Source organism: Garra rufa, chromosome 3, assembly GCF_049309525.1.
Source record: "Garra rufa chromosome 3, GarRuf1.0, whole genome shotgun sequence".
NCBI classification, from domain to species: Eukaryota; Metazoa; Chordata; class Actinopteri; order Cypriniformes; family Cyprinidae; genus Garra; species Garra rufa.
Window position 1 is genome coordinate 8,322,619 of NC_133363.1, and position 16,818 is coordinate 8,339,436.

At 38.6% G+C, this 16,818-nt stretch overlaps 1 protein-coding gene across 1 annotated transcript; it reads right to left on the reverse strand.

The window, feature by feature from the left end:
* Positions 1-1,266: 1,266 nt before the first annotated feature.
* On the reverse strand, positions 1,267-14,453 carry gcshb (glycine cleavage system protein H (aminomethyl carrier), b). The gene is made up of 5 exons (XM_073836830.1): positions 14,235-14,453; positions 11,080-11,159; positions 10,437-10,500; positions 10,216-10,347; positions 1,267-1,717 (listed from the first exon to the last, which is right to left on the reverse strand). Exons 1-5 carry the CDS (start codon positions 14,383-14,385, stop codon positions 1,620-1,622), a joined length of 525 nt encoding a protein of 174 aa, XP_073692931.1. The 5' UTR covers positions 14,386-14,453; the 3' UTR covers positions 1,267-1,619.
* Between the last annotated feature and the right edge of the window lie 2,365 nt (positions 14,454-16,818).

Genomic DNA, 16,818 nt, shown 5'->3' on the forward strand with positions numbered 1-16,818 from the left:
AGCAAAAACACACATTCATATGTGAAATCCTAAAAGTCTTGTATAAGCGTATGGCCATTCTTATGTACTGTAATATCGGTAAATTTGTATGGTAAAACAAAGGCTTATATAATTATATGTTTATTTGCTTTTTACACATATGTAATGTCATTAATCACATAAGATCAAGATAAGATCAGCCATATTTGACTGCTAGAAGCTTTTCGTTACATTACATAGAGTTCTGAGAATACTAATCAGTTTTAAAAAGTATAAAAACAAGTACAACTATAATCTGTATACAGTTATAAACGATATAAATCTAAATAAATGTCGTTTTGGCCAAAGAGTTACTATTTCCTAAGAAATGCAAAGAAAGTAATCTGCTATGAATTCTTTTACACAGGTTTCAGATTTCCTTTAGGCAGAAATGATACTATGATCACCCCTTCATTAATCATTGATCTCTGCAGCACAGAAAATCATCAGTCTTTTAATCTAAGGGCAAAGGTCAAGGTGTTCCGGGCTGGGAGGTTCTTTCTCTTCACAAATCTCAGCATCAAGAGAGAACGAGCTCTCAAGACAAACAGAACAGGACAAAACCACGTAAATGCCTAACGTTATTCCGTGCAGTTTGCTTGCAAACAAAAATATCTGGAACAAATATTAGTGCATGTCCTAATAATGTACACTAGTGTTCAAAAGTTGTTGTTTTTTTAAAGAAATTAATTTTATTTAGCAAGGACATGTAAAAAAAAAATGACAGTAAAAATATTTATGTTACAAAAGATTTCTATTTCAAGTAAATGCTGTTCTTCAGAAAATTACCATAATATTAATAATGAGTAATTGTATAAATTTTTGGAAAATCAGCAAATCAGCATATTAGAATGATATCTGAAAGAGAGACAGAAAACTCAAGAAAATTCAGCTTTGCCATCACAGGAATAAATTACATTTTAAAATATATCAAAACGGATTTTAAATTGTAATAATATTATTTCACAATATTACTGTTTTCACTGTATTTTTGATCAAATAAATGCAGCCTTGGTGATCATACAAGACTTCCTTCAAAAACAAAGAAGCTTACGAGCTCAAATTTCGCTTTTGTTAATGTATGATGGAAGCATTTGCTGTAAAGTACTTCAGTTTCATGTGGTCAACTGATTGTGTATTAAATGCTATCATTTATAAAAACAATATGTTACTGGCATCATAAGGCAATTTTAATCTGAACACCCCAAAATGGTGCAGCAGGACACAAAAGCAAACTGGCTCACAATGTTACATTTGTCAGTTTTATTGCATGTCATGTTACGTCAACGTCACACACGTTATATTGACATATATACTATTTAAGACAATCAGCAGAACCAGCCCTCTCTTCATCTGAGTCCATGTAAAGCACCTCAAACTGTATCCAAAAGCCCTTGAAATATTTGGCTTTTGATGGCAAAAGACATGAGTTTGTTAAACTAGCACATTGCAAAAGATTATTTTGGTGAAAAATCAAAATAAATAGATTTCAAATAATTGTATTAGTACTAATTCTACCACCAGCATTCTAGAATAGCCATTGTGAATCTTTAAAGGCTTTGAATGATCAATAATAACAAATGACCAAGGTTTGAACACCTTTATGAATCAAGGGATTTGATGAATTTTTCATAAGCAGCTTCATCCATGAGTTCATCAAGTTCTGCAGGTTTCTCTATGGTCATCTTAATTAACCATCCTTGGGGAGAGAGAAATTAACGTTTTAGTGATATATTACACATCCTCATACAGTATTGTGTGATTTCAGTTTAAAGGATTAGTTCACTTCCAAAATAAACATTTTCTGATAATTTACTCATCCCCCATGTCATTCAAGATGTTCATGCTGTTCTTTCTTGGGTTGAAAAGAAATTAAGGTTTTTGAGGAAAACATTCCAGGATTTTTCTCCATATAGTGGACTTTAATGGGGATCAACCATAGACTGTGAAAAATATGGACGTAGTGTCCGTGACGTCACCCATAGGTTTCTGAAGAGCTCAAAGTGGGCAGGATTCGGCTGTCGCCATCTTGGAATCGCGTCATCGCGCGTCACTCCCGGATAATCGAAAACCGCCTAGCCCGACAGTGGTAACAGCAGCAGCAATCCCCCGTCACTCAAGTGACCACACCCTTAATTATGCAGAACTTTAAGGCTTAATATAACTTAAACGGATGAGTTATAAAAAATTCACCCTCCTCACAGTTGACATGAAGGGCGAAATTAGCTATATAGACCAAAACAACTTTTAGTACCAGGCTGTAAACATGTTTTTTCTGCTGTAAAGTTGGGCATTTTAACATGGGGCGTCTTTGCAGCCAGTCTCTAGCGGTCAGTCGATGATTTGCAGTTTAAGCCACTTCTGTGTTGGTTTCAATAGAGAGAGCGGGAAGTTGCCGCTTGGGATCAATGGGTTGAAGGTCCAAAATGCAGATTCAATGCAGCTTTAAACGGCTCTACGGCCCTGGGCACTGACGACAGATGAAGCAAAGGTACTGCACACGTACTATGACAAGTATGAAGCATACGTGATGCCCAAAACGAACAAAATTTTTAGGGATGCACCGATCCGAATCGGCCGGTCTGCTTGCGCGTTTTCTCAGTAAAGCCGGTTCTGTAATCAGCGGTAAATGCCATCAGGTGCATGATTTCACGTTGAGCCGTTTTATACTACACACAGCCGTTGTTTACCGACTAGCTGAGCAAATCCATGTTCATTATCAGTATGAATGTGCGCAGCCCGTCAGTGAACAACGGCTGTGTGTAGTATATACGACTCATGTGAAATCCCGCACCTGATGGCATTTACCGCTGATTACAGAACCGGCTTTACTGACAAAACACGCAAGCAGATCGGTTGATTCGGATCGGTGCATCCCTAACAATTTTCGCCATATATAAATTTCATGAGCGAATACAAGGAGCAAACGAAAGTTTTGAGCAATTTGTGACTGAGCTAAGACTGTTAGTGAAAGACTGTGCTAATGCAGACAGCGAGGAAATGGTTTGAGATCGCATCGTGTTTGGCATTCACTCACCGCGAGTGCGGGAGAAGCTGCTGAGCGTTCGCTCCGAGTTAACGCTAGACAAGGCCATGGATATAGCCAGATTGCACGAAGTTGCACAAGCTCAAAACGTTTGCAAACAGCGCATGCAATCCCCGCGATCAAATAGTGCACGCTGTCACCACCCAGAGAGAGTCACAGAAGTGAGCAAAGAAAGCTGAAATGAAAGCTTTGCATCGCAACAGCAATGACGTTGCGGAGCGCGGCAGAAGTTGTGGTTACTGTGGCAACCAGGCTCACGGTCCATCTGAAAAATGCCCTGCTAAAGGCAAACAGTGTGGCAAATGTGGAAAACATAACCACTTTGCCAAAGTATGTCGTTCTGCTTACAAAAGAAACGTTTATGCAGTGAGCAAAGAGGTTTCTCATTATGAAGAAGACCCACCTGCAGAGTTTTTCGTGGATTCAGTCTCGCAAAAGCCAGGTGACACGGAACAAGCATTTGCAGACATACTACTAGGAGTAGGAGAAACTGAAGTTAGTTTCAAGTTGGACACTGGAGCACAGGTAAATGTCATTCCATTGCACACATTTGATAGACTGAAAGCTCAGTGCAAACTCTCACCGACTAAACACAGCCTCACCGGATATGGTGGTCAAGTGCTCACAGTAAAAGGGACATGTGTGTTGCCATGCAGATACAGGGACAGAAAAACACTAATGAACTTTTACATAGTCAACACGCAAGCCAAGCCCGTGTTAGGTCTAAAAGCATGCCTGGACCTGGACTTAATAAAGCTAGTGCTCTCAGTAAATGCACTTAAAGAAGACAAGTCCATCATGGAGGAATATGCTGATGTATTCAATGGCATCGGACTATTTCCAGGGGAATGCACAATCCATCTGAAGCCCGATGCAACTCCAGTTGCTTATCCTCCAAGAAGGGTACCTCTGGCCCTACGTGACAGACTGAAAGAAGAGCTGCAAAATATGGAGAAACAAGGAGTCATAACAAGGGTAACAGAGCCCACTGACTGGGTAAATGCACTTGTAGTTGTGGAAAAACCGAGAACCCGCAAACTCAGAATATGCTTAGATCCCCATGACCTCAATAAGGCGATCAAGCGTCCACACTACCCCTTACCAACGATAGAAGACATCACGCCCAAGCTAATGGGTGCAAAGTACTTCAGTGTTCTAGATGCCCGTTCAGGGTATTGGGCAATAAAACTAACAGAGGAATCGTCCAAGCTGACGACATTTAAGATTTCGACGTCTCCCATTCGGCATCATTTCAGCTCAGGATGAATTCCAAAGCAAAATCGATGAGACATACGAAGGTCTAAGTGGTGTCGTTGCGATCGTCGATGATATACTAATTTTCGGAAGAACCAAAAAGGAGCATGATGACAACTTGCGCGCGATGTTGCAAAGGTCTCGGGAGAAAGGCGTGAAACTCAACCCTGAGAAAAGCATTGTTAGTGCCACTGAAGTTCTCTACTTTGGTCACTGCTTATCCGCTGAAGGAATCCAGCCAGACCCTGAAAAAGTCTCAGCGATCAAAAACATGGAGCCACCAAAGAGTAATACAGAGCTCGAAACAGTCCTGGGGATGATAAACAATCTGTCCAAGTTTGCACCCTGCTTATCGGACATTAATGCACCACTTCGTCAACTGCTCAAACAGTCCAGCGAGTTCATATGGGATTCTCAGCATGATGACGCATTCAGAAAAATGAAAGACCTTATAACTAAGGAACCTGGGCCCTCATTTATCAACAGTGCGTAGAAAAGGTTCTATATTTTGTCCAACGAATGAAATTTAGAATGTGCCTAAGTACAAGAAAATCCGCATTTATCAAACGTGCGCACGCAGTTCTTACGCACATGAGTAAGCAATCATTGTTGATAAATACCACATGTGCGTAAGTACCATGCTCGTTCACATTCATGGTCATTAGCATTCGGAAACGCCTCCAATTAACCATATATGGTTGACAACACTTCCCTTTAAGAAATACGCGATTGTGTTTTTTCCTCACTGCAATAATACTTAGAAGCCACTCTGTGCTCTCGCCAAGCAGATCAGCGCGATCTTGGAAAACGCGCTCTCTGCGGAGCGCATTGTTTGCCAAGTCTTCCAATAACGCAAGATAAGCCATTGCACTGAGACAAATATATTTCACATCTGTCTTTTATAGGGTTTCACACCAATTAAGCATCGTGTTTAAAACTAGACAAATTATAAATTGAGTGTTTTAAAGGAAACACAGGACGTATGTGGATTGCTTAAAGCTTAATGTGATCTTAAACGCTTTTTATGTGTAGTGTCGCTATTCTACCACTAGATTATCTGCGTAAGCATGCTCAGAGGTGTGCTTATATTTACACACATTTCTACGCATAAGTACAACTTGGTGAATCCCACACTTTGCGTGAAATTGTTCTTACGCACTCACTACGCACAAATCTGTCCGTACGCACCATTGATAAATGAGGGCCCTGGACCAATCCTTGCGTATTACGACCCACAGAAAGAGATGCACCTTCAAGTGGATGCATCGAAGTATGGCCTTGGGGCAGTCCTGCTTCAGGAAGGAAAGCCGCTTAACTATGCATCAAGGTCACTGACTGAATGTGAAGTTAGCTAAGCTCAAATAGAAAAGGAGCTCTACGCGGTCCTATTTGGCTGCAAGCGCTTTCATCAGTATGTGTATGGCCAAGAAGTCTGATCACAAGCCGCTTGAATCAGTGATGAAAAAGCCTATAGCCGCAGCTCCGCCGCGACTCCAAAGAATGATTCTACAACTCCAGAAATATGACATCACCATAACACACCGGCCAGGAAAGGAGATTCCGGTGGCAGACACCCTCTCTAGAAAGTCCATAGAGACAGAGCACGACAATCTCAGCGAAGGAATGGACATGCAAGTTCACATGGTATACAAAAGCCTACCAGTCAGTGACGCAAAGCTGCAACAGATCTGTGCTGAGACAGAATCAGACAGCCAGCTCGTCCAGCTGAGGCAAGTGATTCTGGATGGATGGCCTGGAGAGATGAAGAAATGCCCGGCAGACATCAGTGATTTATGGAACTTCCGAGACCGACTCTCATTGACCAACGGAATCATTCTCAAAGGTGTAAAATAGTCATACCCACCTCACTCAGAAAAGAGATGCTCACACCCATTCATGTCGCTCACATGGGCATAGAGAAGTCAAAGCAAAGAGCACGAGATGTGTTATTCTGGCCAGGAATGTGTAAACAAATACAACAGATGGTCGAAACATGTGATACTTGCCTGGAGCAACGTCGTTCAAACACTAAGGAGCCCATGATTCCTCATGAGGTACCAACCAGACCATGGCAGGTAGTAGCTTCAGACCTCTTCACCTGGAACCACGAAGAATACATGGTTACAGTAGATTATTATAGCCAATTCTTTGAACTGGACAAACTCAGCACCACCACGGCCGCCACTGTCATCAGCAAATTTAAAAGTGATTTTCGCGAGACATGGCATCCCAGAGAAATTTGTCTCCGACAATGGTCCACAATATTGAGGCAAGGAGTTTGAAGACTTTGCAAAGACATGGGGTTTTGTGCACACCACCACCAGCCCCTATTACCCCCAGAGCAACGGTCTGGCTGAGAAGACTGCGCAGATCGCAAAATCGGTCTTGGCAAAAGCCCAGATGGACAGGAAAGATCCCCATCTCAGTTTGTTAGAGTATAGGAATACACCTGTTGACAACTTCAAGTCACCTGCCCAGCTACTCATGAGTCACAGACTGCGATCCATACTGCCAACCACTAACAAGCAGCTCCTACCTAAAATTGTCAGTGTCACAGAGGCACGCTCCAAAAGGGTACAGCAGCAGCAACACCAGAAAAAGTACTATGATCGTTCAGCGCATCCATTGTCACAGCTTCGCACCGGACAACCCGTTCGCATACAGGAGCACGGCCTCTGGAAGCCTGCTGTCGTTGTTCATCCTGCCAACACAGAAAGATCCTATCATGTTCGCACTTCAGATGGTCAGGTGTATCGCAGAAACCGGCGTCACCTTCTCAGCACAAAAGAGGAAACTGTGGAGCCCTGCGGTTCTGCAAACATTGAGGAAGACCAAAACAGCAATACCTCGCCAATGCTCCCGGTACATGCTGAAGTACCAGCGCAGCATTTAAAAGACAAAGAGATACAGCCCATACAATACCATACCAGATCCGGTCGAGCAGTGCGACCAAGAGAAATCCTTGACTTGTGATTTGTAATTCGTCTGGGGTGTAGGCGGATCGCTGCCCCTGTAAGAGAATAGAATCTTAAATCTGGTATGGGCTGTTGGAGAGGAATGGACATTTTGTTTGTATATTAAGTGCCATGTGTTAAATTGTTTTTTTTTTTTTTTTTGAAATTCAGCATCCTCTGTGTTTATGCTAGAGTAATGTTTTAATGATTGAAGTATGTACACTGCAGTGACTCAATGTGTTGTTTTCTGTTTTGTTGTTCTTTGAAAAAAGGGAGATGTAATATTCACATAAGCACTGAATATTTGCGACTACGGCAGGAGATTGCCTAGTGCTGGCGAACCTGTAATACTGCAGCGCAGTGGATTAAAGCTTTAAGTTGTTTGGTACTCCCTGTCCGTCTCCTTATTTAATACTGCACGCCCTGTGCAACAGTTAAAACTAAATGCAGAACAAGACATACACAATCCCAGCCGAAGAATAACGGTCTTATCTAAAGGGGTCCTATTATGCTTTTTCACTTTTTGAATTTTAGCCAGTGTGTGGTGTGTATGTTTGGGCATAAAAAGCATCTACAAAGTTACAAATCTCAAAGTCCACTCCAAACGGAGATATTTAGTTTTCAAAAAATACCTTTTTAAGAACTACAATAATTGGCTCCTTTGGACTACAGCGTTTGTTTTCTGGATGCAATGATGTCACAACAAATAAATCCCGCCTACAGAAATTCAAATTGTTGGCAGGTGGGGAGGGACAAGGTGGGGATCCGCCTAATTTTAGCGATGTAGCATGAACAGCCACTTCTGGGATGCTTCAGCGAGCCACATTGACTAAAGTGTCCGCAAACTGCTCTGGTAGTCGTGCTGAAGCCACGCCGTTGATGAGTGCAGTATAGAGGGTCGAAACACGGAGCTGCGGCTGATGTAAACACAAGAATTGACTAGAGTGACGATCGCTGGAGCCGTGCCTTAGACATATTTAGTGTGTGGTAAGTAGGGTTGGGTATCGTTTGAATTTTATCGATTTCGATTCCGATTCCGATTCCACTTATCGATTCCGATTCTTTTCGATTCCCAGTTTCGATTCCAGTTTAGTTAAAAAAAAAAAAAAAAGCCAAACATTAATATATCAAACATGTTTATTTTCAGTGCTAGCTTGCAACATATTATTTTATTACAGGGGTTCTCAACCTTTTTTATATCAGGGCTCCCTTCTTCTTGGGTCAATTTTGCAAGGCCCCCCTATGCCTGACATTTCCTCTAAAGGTGTTTATTTTTGAATATACATATACAGATTTAAAGCACCTAAATTATTTAATTCAGAAATTCTTCACAACTTCAGAGTACTCTTTCTTAAGTGACTGAATATCTACTGTTTGTATTTATTATAAAATAAACATATAAATTAAAAATACAGTAAATACATAGTAAATCTGTTTATGCTGGTGCTCATATGTGCATAAACACCACTGACCCTTACAAGATCCACCTCTATGGGTAAGCATTCATTATAAAAAACTCACAGGACATTTATTTTGAAAACTATGCGAATATTTCGAAATTTCACGCAAAAATACTATGGATCAGAGTCCCGAAAGCATGAATAGTTTGTGAATCACCAGCGGACTTATGCGTGCCTAATGTACGACTCCGATTTACAAGAATGAATACATTAGGCTCGCGCGACTTCAATCAAATTCGTTACTATTACTCTGGTAATGAAAAAATGCACCTAGGAATCGATAAGAGGAATCGAAATTTTTATTTTATAACAAGTATCCGATTCTTTATCTTAAATATCCGATTCCAGAATCGGAATCGATTTTCGATTCCCAACCCTAGTGGTAAGAGATTTATTCATCATATAGTGTAGATAGCTTCACTAGCCTTATGCTGGACCAATACTATTGTAGCTTATTATTTATTCACCCTCCTTGCATTCTAGGTGTATATGACTTCCTTTTTTCAGACGAATGCAATCGGAGATATATTAAAAATAATCCTGGCACTCCCAAGCTTTAGAACGGCATAGACAAGTGTTTCACTCCATCAGTCCAAAACAAGTCAATCCATAATAAAAAGTGCCTCAAATGGCTCCGGAGGGGTCAGTAAAAGCCTCATTTAGCAATTCGATGTGTTTTTGTAGGAAACATCCATTTTTAAAGAAAAATAATCACTTAAATCTAGCTTTCGCAGTTGTACAGGGAACTTGCTGCTTTGTGAAGGGGCGTGGCAGGACTGAATTGCTGTCTAAGCTGTTCGCCAATCGCAATGCAGTGGGACTGCTAACCAATCACAAAACATTTCGTTTTTCGGAAGGCGGACCTTCATCAAACCCGGAACTAATCACGCCATTTGTGCCAAACTGGGGAGAAAGCTATTGTAATAATGTAAATTATGCAAAAAATAAATTAATTTTTTAAACCACCAAGCATGAGAGCATGTTCTAGTGCACCCCCAAAACTAAATAAAGACTGTGTAAAAGAGCAAAAAAACAATCTACCAGCTCTGTGATGTGAACTTGCATCTTCACGCATTGCGTTATCATGTTGGAAAAGTCACGCACGGTTACTTCTTCATCTGTGTGTATTTCGGTTCAAAAGGATTTGGCAAAAAACATTTTCTCCTCCAACTTCCAAATTGTCCAACATTGTTTTCCCTTTTTTTAACTTTCTTTGCACATTCGCTTTTTAAACACTGTATCGGTACTTGCACCTACGCCTTTTGATGCTGCTTTGAAACTGCAATTTAGACCTTCAACTCGATGGCTCCTATTGAAGTCCACTATATGGAGAAAACCCCTGGAATGTTCTCCTCAAAAACCTTAATTTCTTTTTGACTGAAGAAAGAAACACATGAACATCTTGCATGACATGGGGGTGAGTAAATTATCAGGAACTTTTTATTCTGAAATGCTTTAATAAAGTACTAACAGCTGCACTCACCATCTTCATAGCAGGCTTTGTTTACTAGTCCCGGGTTATCTGCCAGGTTTGTGTTGATTTCGCTCACCTCTCCAGTCAGTGGAGAATACAACTCACTAGCAGCTTTGACACTTTCTAAAGCACCAAACTCCTCTGAAAAAAATATATATATAATTGTTGTAATGTTGTCTGTGCTATAACAGGCAAAAGGCTTAAGATTAGTGTTTTCTAATTCTTCTTACCCATTTGTTCAAGCTTTGTTCCCACTTCTGGCAGCCCACAGTATACCACATCACCTAATGCTTCCTATAGTAATAAAACAGAAAAAATGTCAACATCTAAACTCAAAAACTGCAGTCTTAAAAATAAAGGTGCTTCACGATGCTATAGAATAACCTTTTTTTTCTAAATGGTTCCATCTGTTTCACAAAAGGTTCTTTGTGGCTAAAGAAGGTTCTTCAGATTATAAAAAAAGCAAGATGGTTCTTTAAAGAAACCAAAAATAGTTCTTCAATCGCATCACTTTGAAGAACCTTTTAAAGCACCTATTTTTTTAAGAGTATGCATGAAAAGAAAATACTGCAGTAACATTAGTGAAAACTCTGAAAGTCAACATCAAATTAAAATGGTCTCCTCCCATCTTTTTTTTTTTTTTTTTACTTTTTTTGCATGTTATACCAAAGAAAAAAAGTGATTGATTCAACCCCTCCCCTCCTTCTCATTGAATATTTTTTTTATATATAGAGACATCTCATATTATTCAAGTGAAATGGGTTGCAAAGACAAAAAAAAATCTCATAATTCAGATACCCCGTCACAAAATAAGTAGTAAAAAAGTATAAAAACAAGGATAAAATGTTTGAAATGCTCTTAGGTGGAGCACACCTGAGCAAAGTTGCTGATGCCAACTGTGCCCACGCTTCCTTCCACTCGCACCCACTCATGTTTGTCTGTAAACTTCAGAGCTGGAAAAACACAAGAGAATTTGAATAAAAAGATCAGGATAAACAGAACCATACATTTCAGTAAGACATCTCCTGTCAATTCCTGTCTCACATGGAGTTATTTTAGTTTTTAAAACGGATAGTTCCAGTCCTTGATTCTGATTGGTTGAGTCGCACTCAAAGCCGTTGTCAATGCTGTAAACTCTACAAACACACACCGTTGTTTACATTTCTGTATTCACTTTGTTGCAACCAAAACAGTTTCTGAGGAACTACATTCTTTGGTGGAAGAATAATGTTTTTATTAATATCATTACACTTTATTTGCTCTGTTTTATTTTGTAAAACCTTACTAAGTATATGGAATAACCATTTTAGAAAAGCAGTAAGCTCCAAGAAGCCATGATCTACTTCGTGACATGCCTCTTAGCTGTTATAAATTCACATTCAACCATGGCTTCTTGCTATGCTTTAAAGTGTAATTCTATAATATTAATATTTCGAACAGGCTTTTACTTTGAAGTTTTCAATATTTTAGTTTTTGCTTTGTGACCTTTTATTAGTTTTTATTTAGTTACGTAATGGAATTACATTATTTAATTACAAAGTAAATGTAATCGTAATCAGTTACATTTACTGAGAAAAAAAAGTGATTAAATTACAGTTACTAAAATTTTAACAATTACAAAGGGGGTTACATCTAAATATTTTTACACAGATACAGATCTGATTAATGTATTTTGCAAATTGCATTGACTGCTCTAAAATATGAGACAGCAATGTTTCAGGAGCTTACAATATCTTAAAAATAAAGGTGCTTCATGATGCCATAGAGGAACCTTTTTGTCTAAATGGTTCCATAAAGAACCTTTAACATCTGAAGAACCTTTCTGTTTCACAAAAGGTTCTTTTTGGAGAAAGACGGTTCTTCAGATTATAAAAAGGTAAGAAAAAGATGGTTTTGTCTGAATGAGAACCTTTGACTGAATGGTTCTTTGTGGAACCAAAAATGGTTCTTCTATGGCATCGCTGAGAAGAACCTTTTAAAGCACCTTTCAAATTCAAATTCTAATTTTAATTTACCCTCAGAACAATCTCAAGGTAAAAATAGGTGTTAAAGTCTGATTTTGTGGTAGCTGTGCTTTAACATTACATTTTTATAATCTTAATTCAAGTGACGACGGATTTTGAAAATCTGACAGTAATCAGTGTTGAGTAAATGTATAAATGTTTCAAAAAGATTAACAGTTGGAAACATTCGTTAGAAATTTAGAATAGTACTCAAATGTAATCAGGTACATTACTTTAACAAAGTAACTGATACTACCGTACCGGTTACATTTTAAATAGGGTAACCTATTACATTTTTTAAAGTAACCTTCCAAATACTGATTTTAATGTATTTTTATTTCAGTTTTAGTAATTAAACATTTCAGTTCCCAAGGCAACATTCAAATTTTTTTATTGTAGGTTTTTAAATATTTGTATTTAATTTCAGTTTCACTTCAGTTACCAGCTGAACAATACAACTAGTTTTAGTTCTTTTAAGTTTAGTTAAAAATAACAACAGTGTTCCCATGTTATGAACATCTATATTTATTTATTTTTATTTTTTGTGGAACACAAAGGAAACACACACAGGAAACAGGTTTCCTACAATTACAAAGAATAAAGCTTTCAAACGTCCAAACGCTCCTGTACTTTGGTTCAGAATGACCTGAGATTCACCATTTGGCTTATTTAGGCACTATTTACACAATTTTGGTTAGGAAAAACCATTCCTTTAAACGTGGCAGTCTTCTTTCAAGGACTTTTTTTTTTTGCATAAATATTAACTTTTCAGCTGATAATAGTTTGACCATTTGAACTCCATAAGGTTAATCGTGCATTAATTATTTCCAGGTCTGCCTTTCCATTTCACTGCAATAGTTTCCTGAACTATTCTTCTAATTCCAAAACAATTTTTAGATCACTGTAGTAAACATGATACAGTTACAAAATAACTGCAAAAGTTCAGGTTAAGGCATGCTGAATTGTGTACAGTGCGTTCTGTGCCAGACGATTGCAAAATAGAAACTGGCTTTCAAACAGGTTTCTCAAATGGCCATTTGTCACAAAATTAATGATCAAACAAGTGATTCAAATGATTAAAATACTATATATCAGCATGCCTCCATTTCCCAAGAACTGATTCAGAAAGAAACTGTTCATAAGACTCTTCATAATTGTATATAAATTCCATATTAAGATTATAGTTCTTAGGAGAACAGTCTGGCAGTGGCAAACCAATGCACACCATTAACTGAGGACTCCCAGAGGGGCAATGCCTCAACTGACTCCGATTCTAGCATCAGCCCATGCAGAAACAATACAGGTTTAAACCAGATTGTGTTAATGCTGAAGCATGGCTGGGCTTTATGCAAGACACTCCTGTTGTTATTTAGATCTTGAGGCATCTGAGGGAACATTGTAAAAGTGAAGCATCAGTCTAATTTCATATATGCATATAGCCTAGATTTTAGTGAATGACAGATTTTAGTGAGATAATGTGTAGAGACAGGGGCCTCTGGTCAAACTTCAGAGACAGGAGATGCAGCACGCTCTTAACTTTAAGCTTCATTTTTAGATCTCAAAATAATTAAAGCCACATGATAACACTGATCCGAGAAAATTAGTCAAGCGTGGCGAGATCCAATGCAAGCGTCAGCAAAAACTACACTGAGCAGTAAAAGAACATTGTGCACTTTTAACACTCAACATGAATAAAGATATGCAATAGTTCCAAAAAATAAAAAGGCCATTTAAACGGAAGAGCCGAATCCGAAAATTCGAATCCTCCAAATAACTTTCTGTGAATAAATCACTGGAATGTACAAAACGCCTGCGGACCTTCATGACGTAACAAACGAACCAAAGTTACAATGTAACAAACGTTAAATTCCAATATAACTTCAGTTAATAAGCAAACCTTAGCTTTAAGAAGATTAAAGCCCCTAAAAAAGACCAAAATGCAAGCAGGAATGGCTGCAGTTCTTGCGGCAAAGCTAAACGTGAGATGCAAAACGAAGAACCCGTGGAGTTCTGTAAAGTTTTTACCTCCCGAAAGCTGCGAGCTCGTGTAAAGCGTCCTTAAGATGTTTGGTCTTAGCAAATTTTGGCACGTCCAGATATGTGCAGGTCTCGTGAGCAGGGGCAATGCTGCCGAAAAGTTTGCCGAAACGCATCGGAACGCGGCACACATCGCCATCTTCAGCGACTCTAGGCTTCAGTCATGAAATAACAGCCTGATGCACTTGACGGCGCGGGAGAGGCGAGAAGCGCGCTCCCGCTGAACCACAAGTCCCAAGGTGCTGATAAATTTGAATGCGAGTAAAGATATCGATAAGAACATTGGCACAGACTAAACGTCCTGTTATACAAAGTCCAAGGAAGATGAAAGCAAAAGGATGTGTTTATCAAAAGGAGGTTTTGAAAGCTACGGAAATAAAAAACAAAGTTTCCTCACAGTGGTCCAAAATATTTACGGATTTTAAGCCATGATAATAATAAATAGGTTTTCAAACCACATATGAATGTAGTTCGAGCATTTTATGTGATTTTTGCCGTTCACACTTGCTAAATATGATCCGATTCCAATCGGATATGCACAAAAATCAGATTTGGACGGCCAGTCTGAACAACGTTTAAGAAAGTTAGATTTTTCATGAAACAAACTTTACTTAAACATTTTACTAATTACTTATTTTCACACAGGTGTAGCAGAATAACAAAATATAGCTGTAAATATAGCTGCAAGCAGCAATCAAGGGCCCAAGCACAACAGAGGTAAAATGAGGAGCTAAGCATGGCATGGAGTGTCAGACCAACTGCAACGAGTAATTAAAGCTATTTTAGGATGATTTTATGCAAAACGACCGAAAAATCATAAATACAACTTGTAGTAATATGATTTAATAAGTTATCACTTTTGACCAATAGGTGGCGCGGTTATCAAATCAATGTGGTGTGCTCTGTGTGAGGTGACAATGGCACACACAAAGTTTGGTGTTAATATGTCAAGAGTTTTGCAGAGATACAGTTTTAGACGTAATCTGGCATCATGCCTCAAATTTGTTGCAGTGTTATATAAAAACAGTTTTGTCTATCAACATACAATCCATAATTTTTTGTCAGCACAGTCTGAGAATGATCTTACTCGATTTTAGGAAAAATCTAGGAGACCGTTCCAACAAACTCGTTGATGCGTTAAACGTAACCATTTGATATATCAACACGAAATCCATATTTTTTGTCAGCATGGTCTGAAGATGATGTGAGTCAAATTTGATGGAAATCAGACCAACGGTCTAGGAGTTCGAAAAATTAGGTTTTCAGCATAAATCAAAGAAGTTTGGCCGACTATGGCAAAATTAGTATCTATGTTCTCGACATGACCCAAGGAATATTTTGAGACCAGTTTAATTACAATGGGCTAGTGCAATCAAAAGTATTTTTTAGAAATGTCATTATTAATGGTTAATGAATGTTTTAATACTTTTGACCAATAGGTTTGACCACATTGATGTGGCGTGGTCAGTTTGAAGTGACAATGGCACATACAAAGTTTGGTGTAAATATATATCAGTTTTGCAGAGATACAGCCTCAGACACAAACCCGTTGATGCATTAAACATTAACCATTTGATATATCTACACATATACATATATATCGACACAATATCCATAATCTATGGTCTGAAGATGATCTGAGTCAAATTTGATGGAAATCAGACCAATGGTCTAGGAGGAGTTCAAACTAATTGTAGGATTTCAACACAAAACAAAATGGCCGGACAGGAAGTTTGGCTTACTATGGCAAAATTGGTAAAAGCTTTGCAGAAATACAGCCTCAGATGCAGTTTGGCATCATTCCAGCAAATTTGCTGATGCATTAAACGTTAACTATTTGATAAATTGACATAAAATCTATAACTTTTTGCCAGCATGGTCTGAAGATGATCCGAGTTCAATTTGATAGAAATCAGACCTACGGGCTATGAGTTCGAACAACTTGTAGGTTTTCAATATAATTCAAAATGGCGGTAAGGAAGTTCGGCAATTATTAATGGTTAATGAACAGTTTAATACTTTTGACCAATAGGTGGCACTGTTACCAAATTGATGTGACGTGGTCAGTTTGAGGTGACAATGGCACATGCAAAGTTTGGTGTCAGTATGTCAAATCTTTGCAGAGACACAGCCTCAGACAGAGTTTGGTATAATTTTTGGTATCAAATTTGATAGAAATCAGACCAACGGTCTAGGAGGAGTTTGAACAAATTGTAGGATTTCAACATAAAGCAATATAGCCAGAGAGGAATTTCTGCAAAGCTTTTACCAATTTTGCCATAGTCGCCCAACTATGGCAAAATTGGTAAAAGCTTTGCAGAAATACAGCCTCAGACGCAGTTTGGCATCATTCCAGCAAATTTGCTGATGCATTAAACGTTAACTATTTGATATATTGACATAAAATCTATAATTTTTTGCCAGCACGGTCTGAAGACGACCCGAGTTCAATTTGATAGAAATCAGACCTACGGGCTATGAGTTCGAACAAATTGTAGGTTTTCAACATAATTCAAAATGGCGGTAAGGAAATTCGGCAATTATTAATGGTTAATGAACAGTTTAATACTTT

Coding starts and splice junctions, on each gene's coding strand:
- gcshb (XM_073836830.1), bottom strand. CDS start 14,385: ATGGCGATGTGTGCCGCGTTCCGATGCGTTTCGGCAAACTTTTCGGCA. Junction 10,501..11,079: donor GCATCAGCAACTTTGCTCAG/GTGTGCTCCACC, acceptor TTATTACTATAG/GAAGCATTAGGTGATGTGGT. Junction 1,718..10,215: donor CAAAGCCTGCTATGAAGATG/GTGAGTGCAGCT, acceptor TCTCTCCCCAAG/GATGGTTAATTAAGATGACC.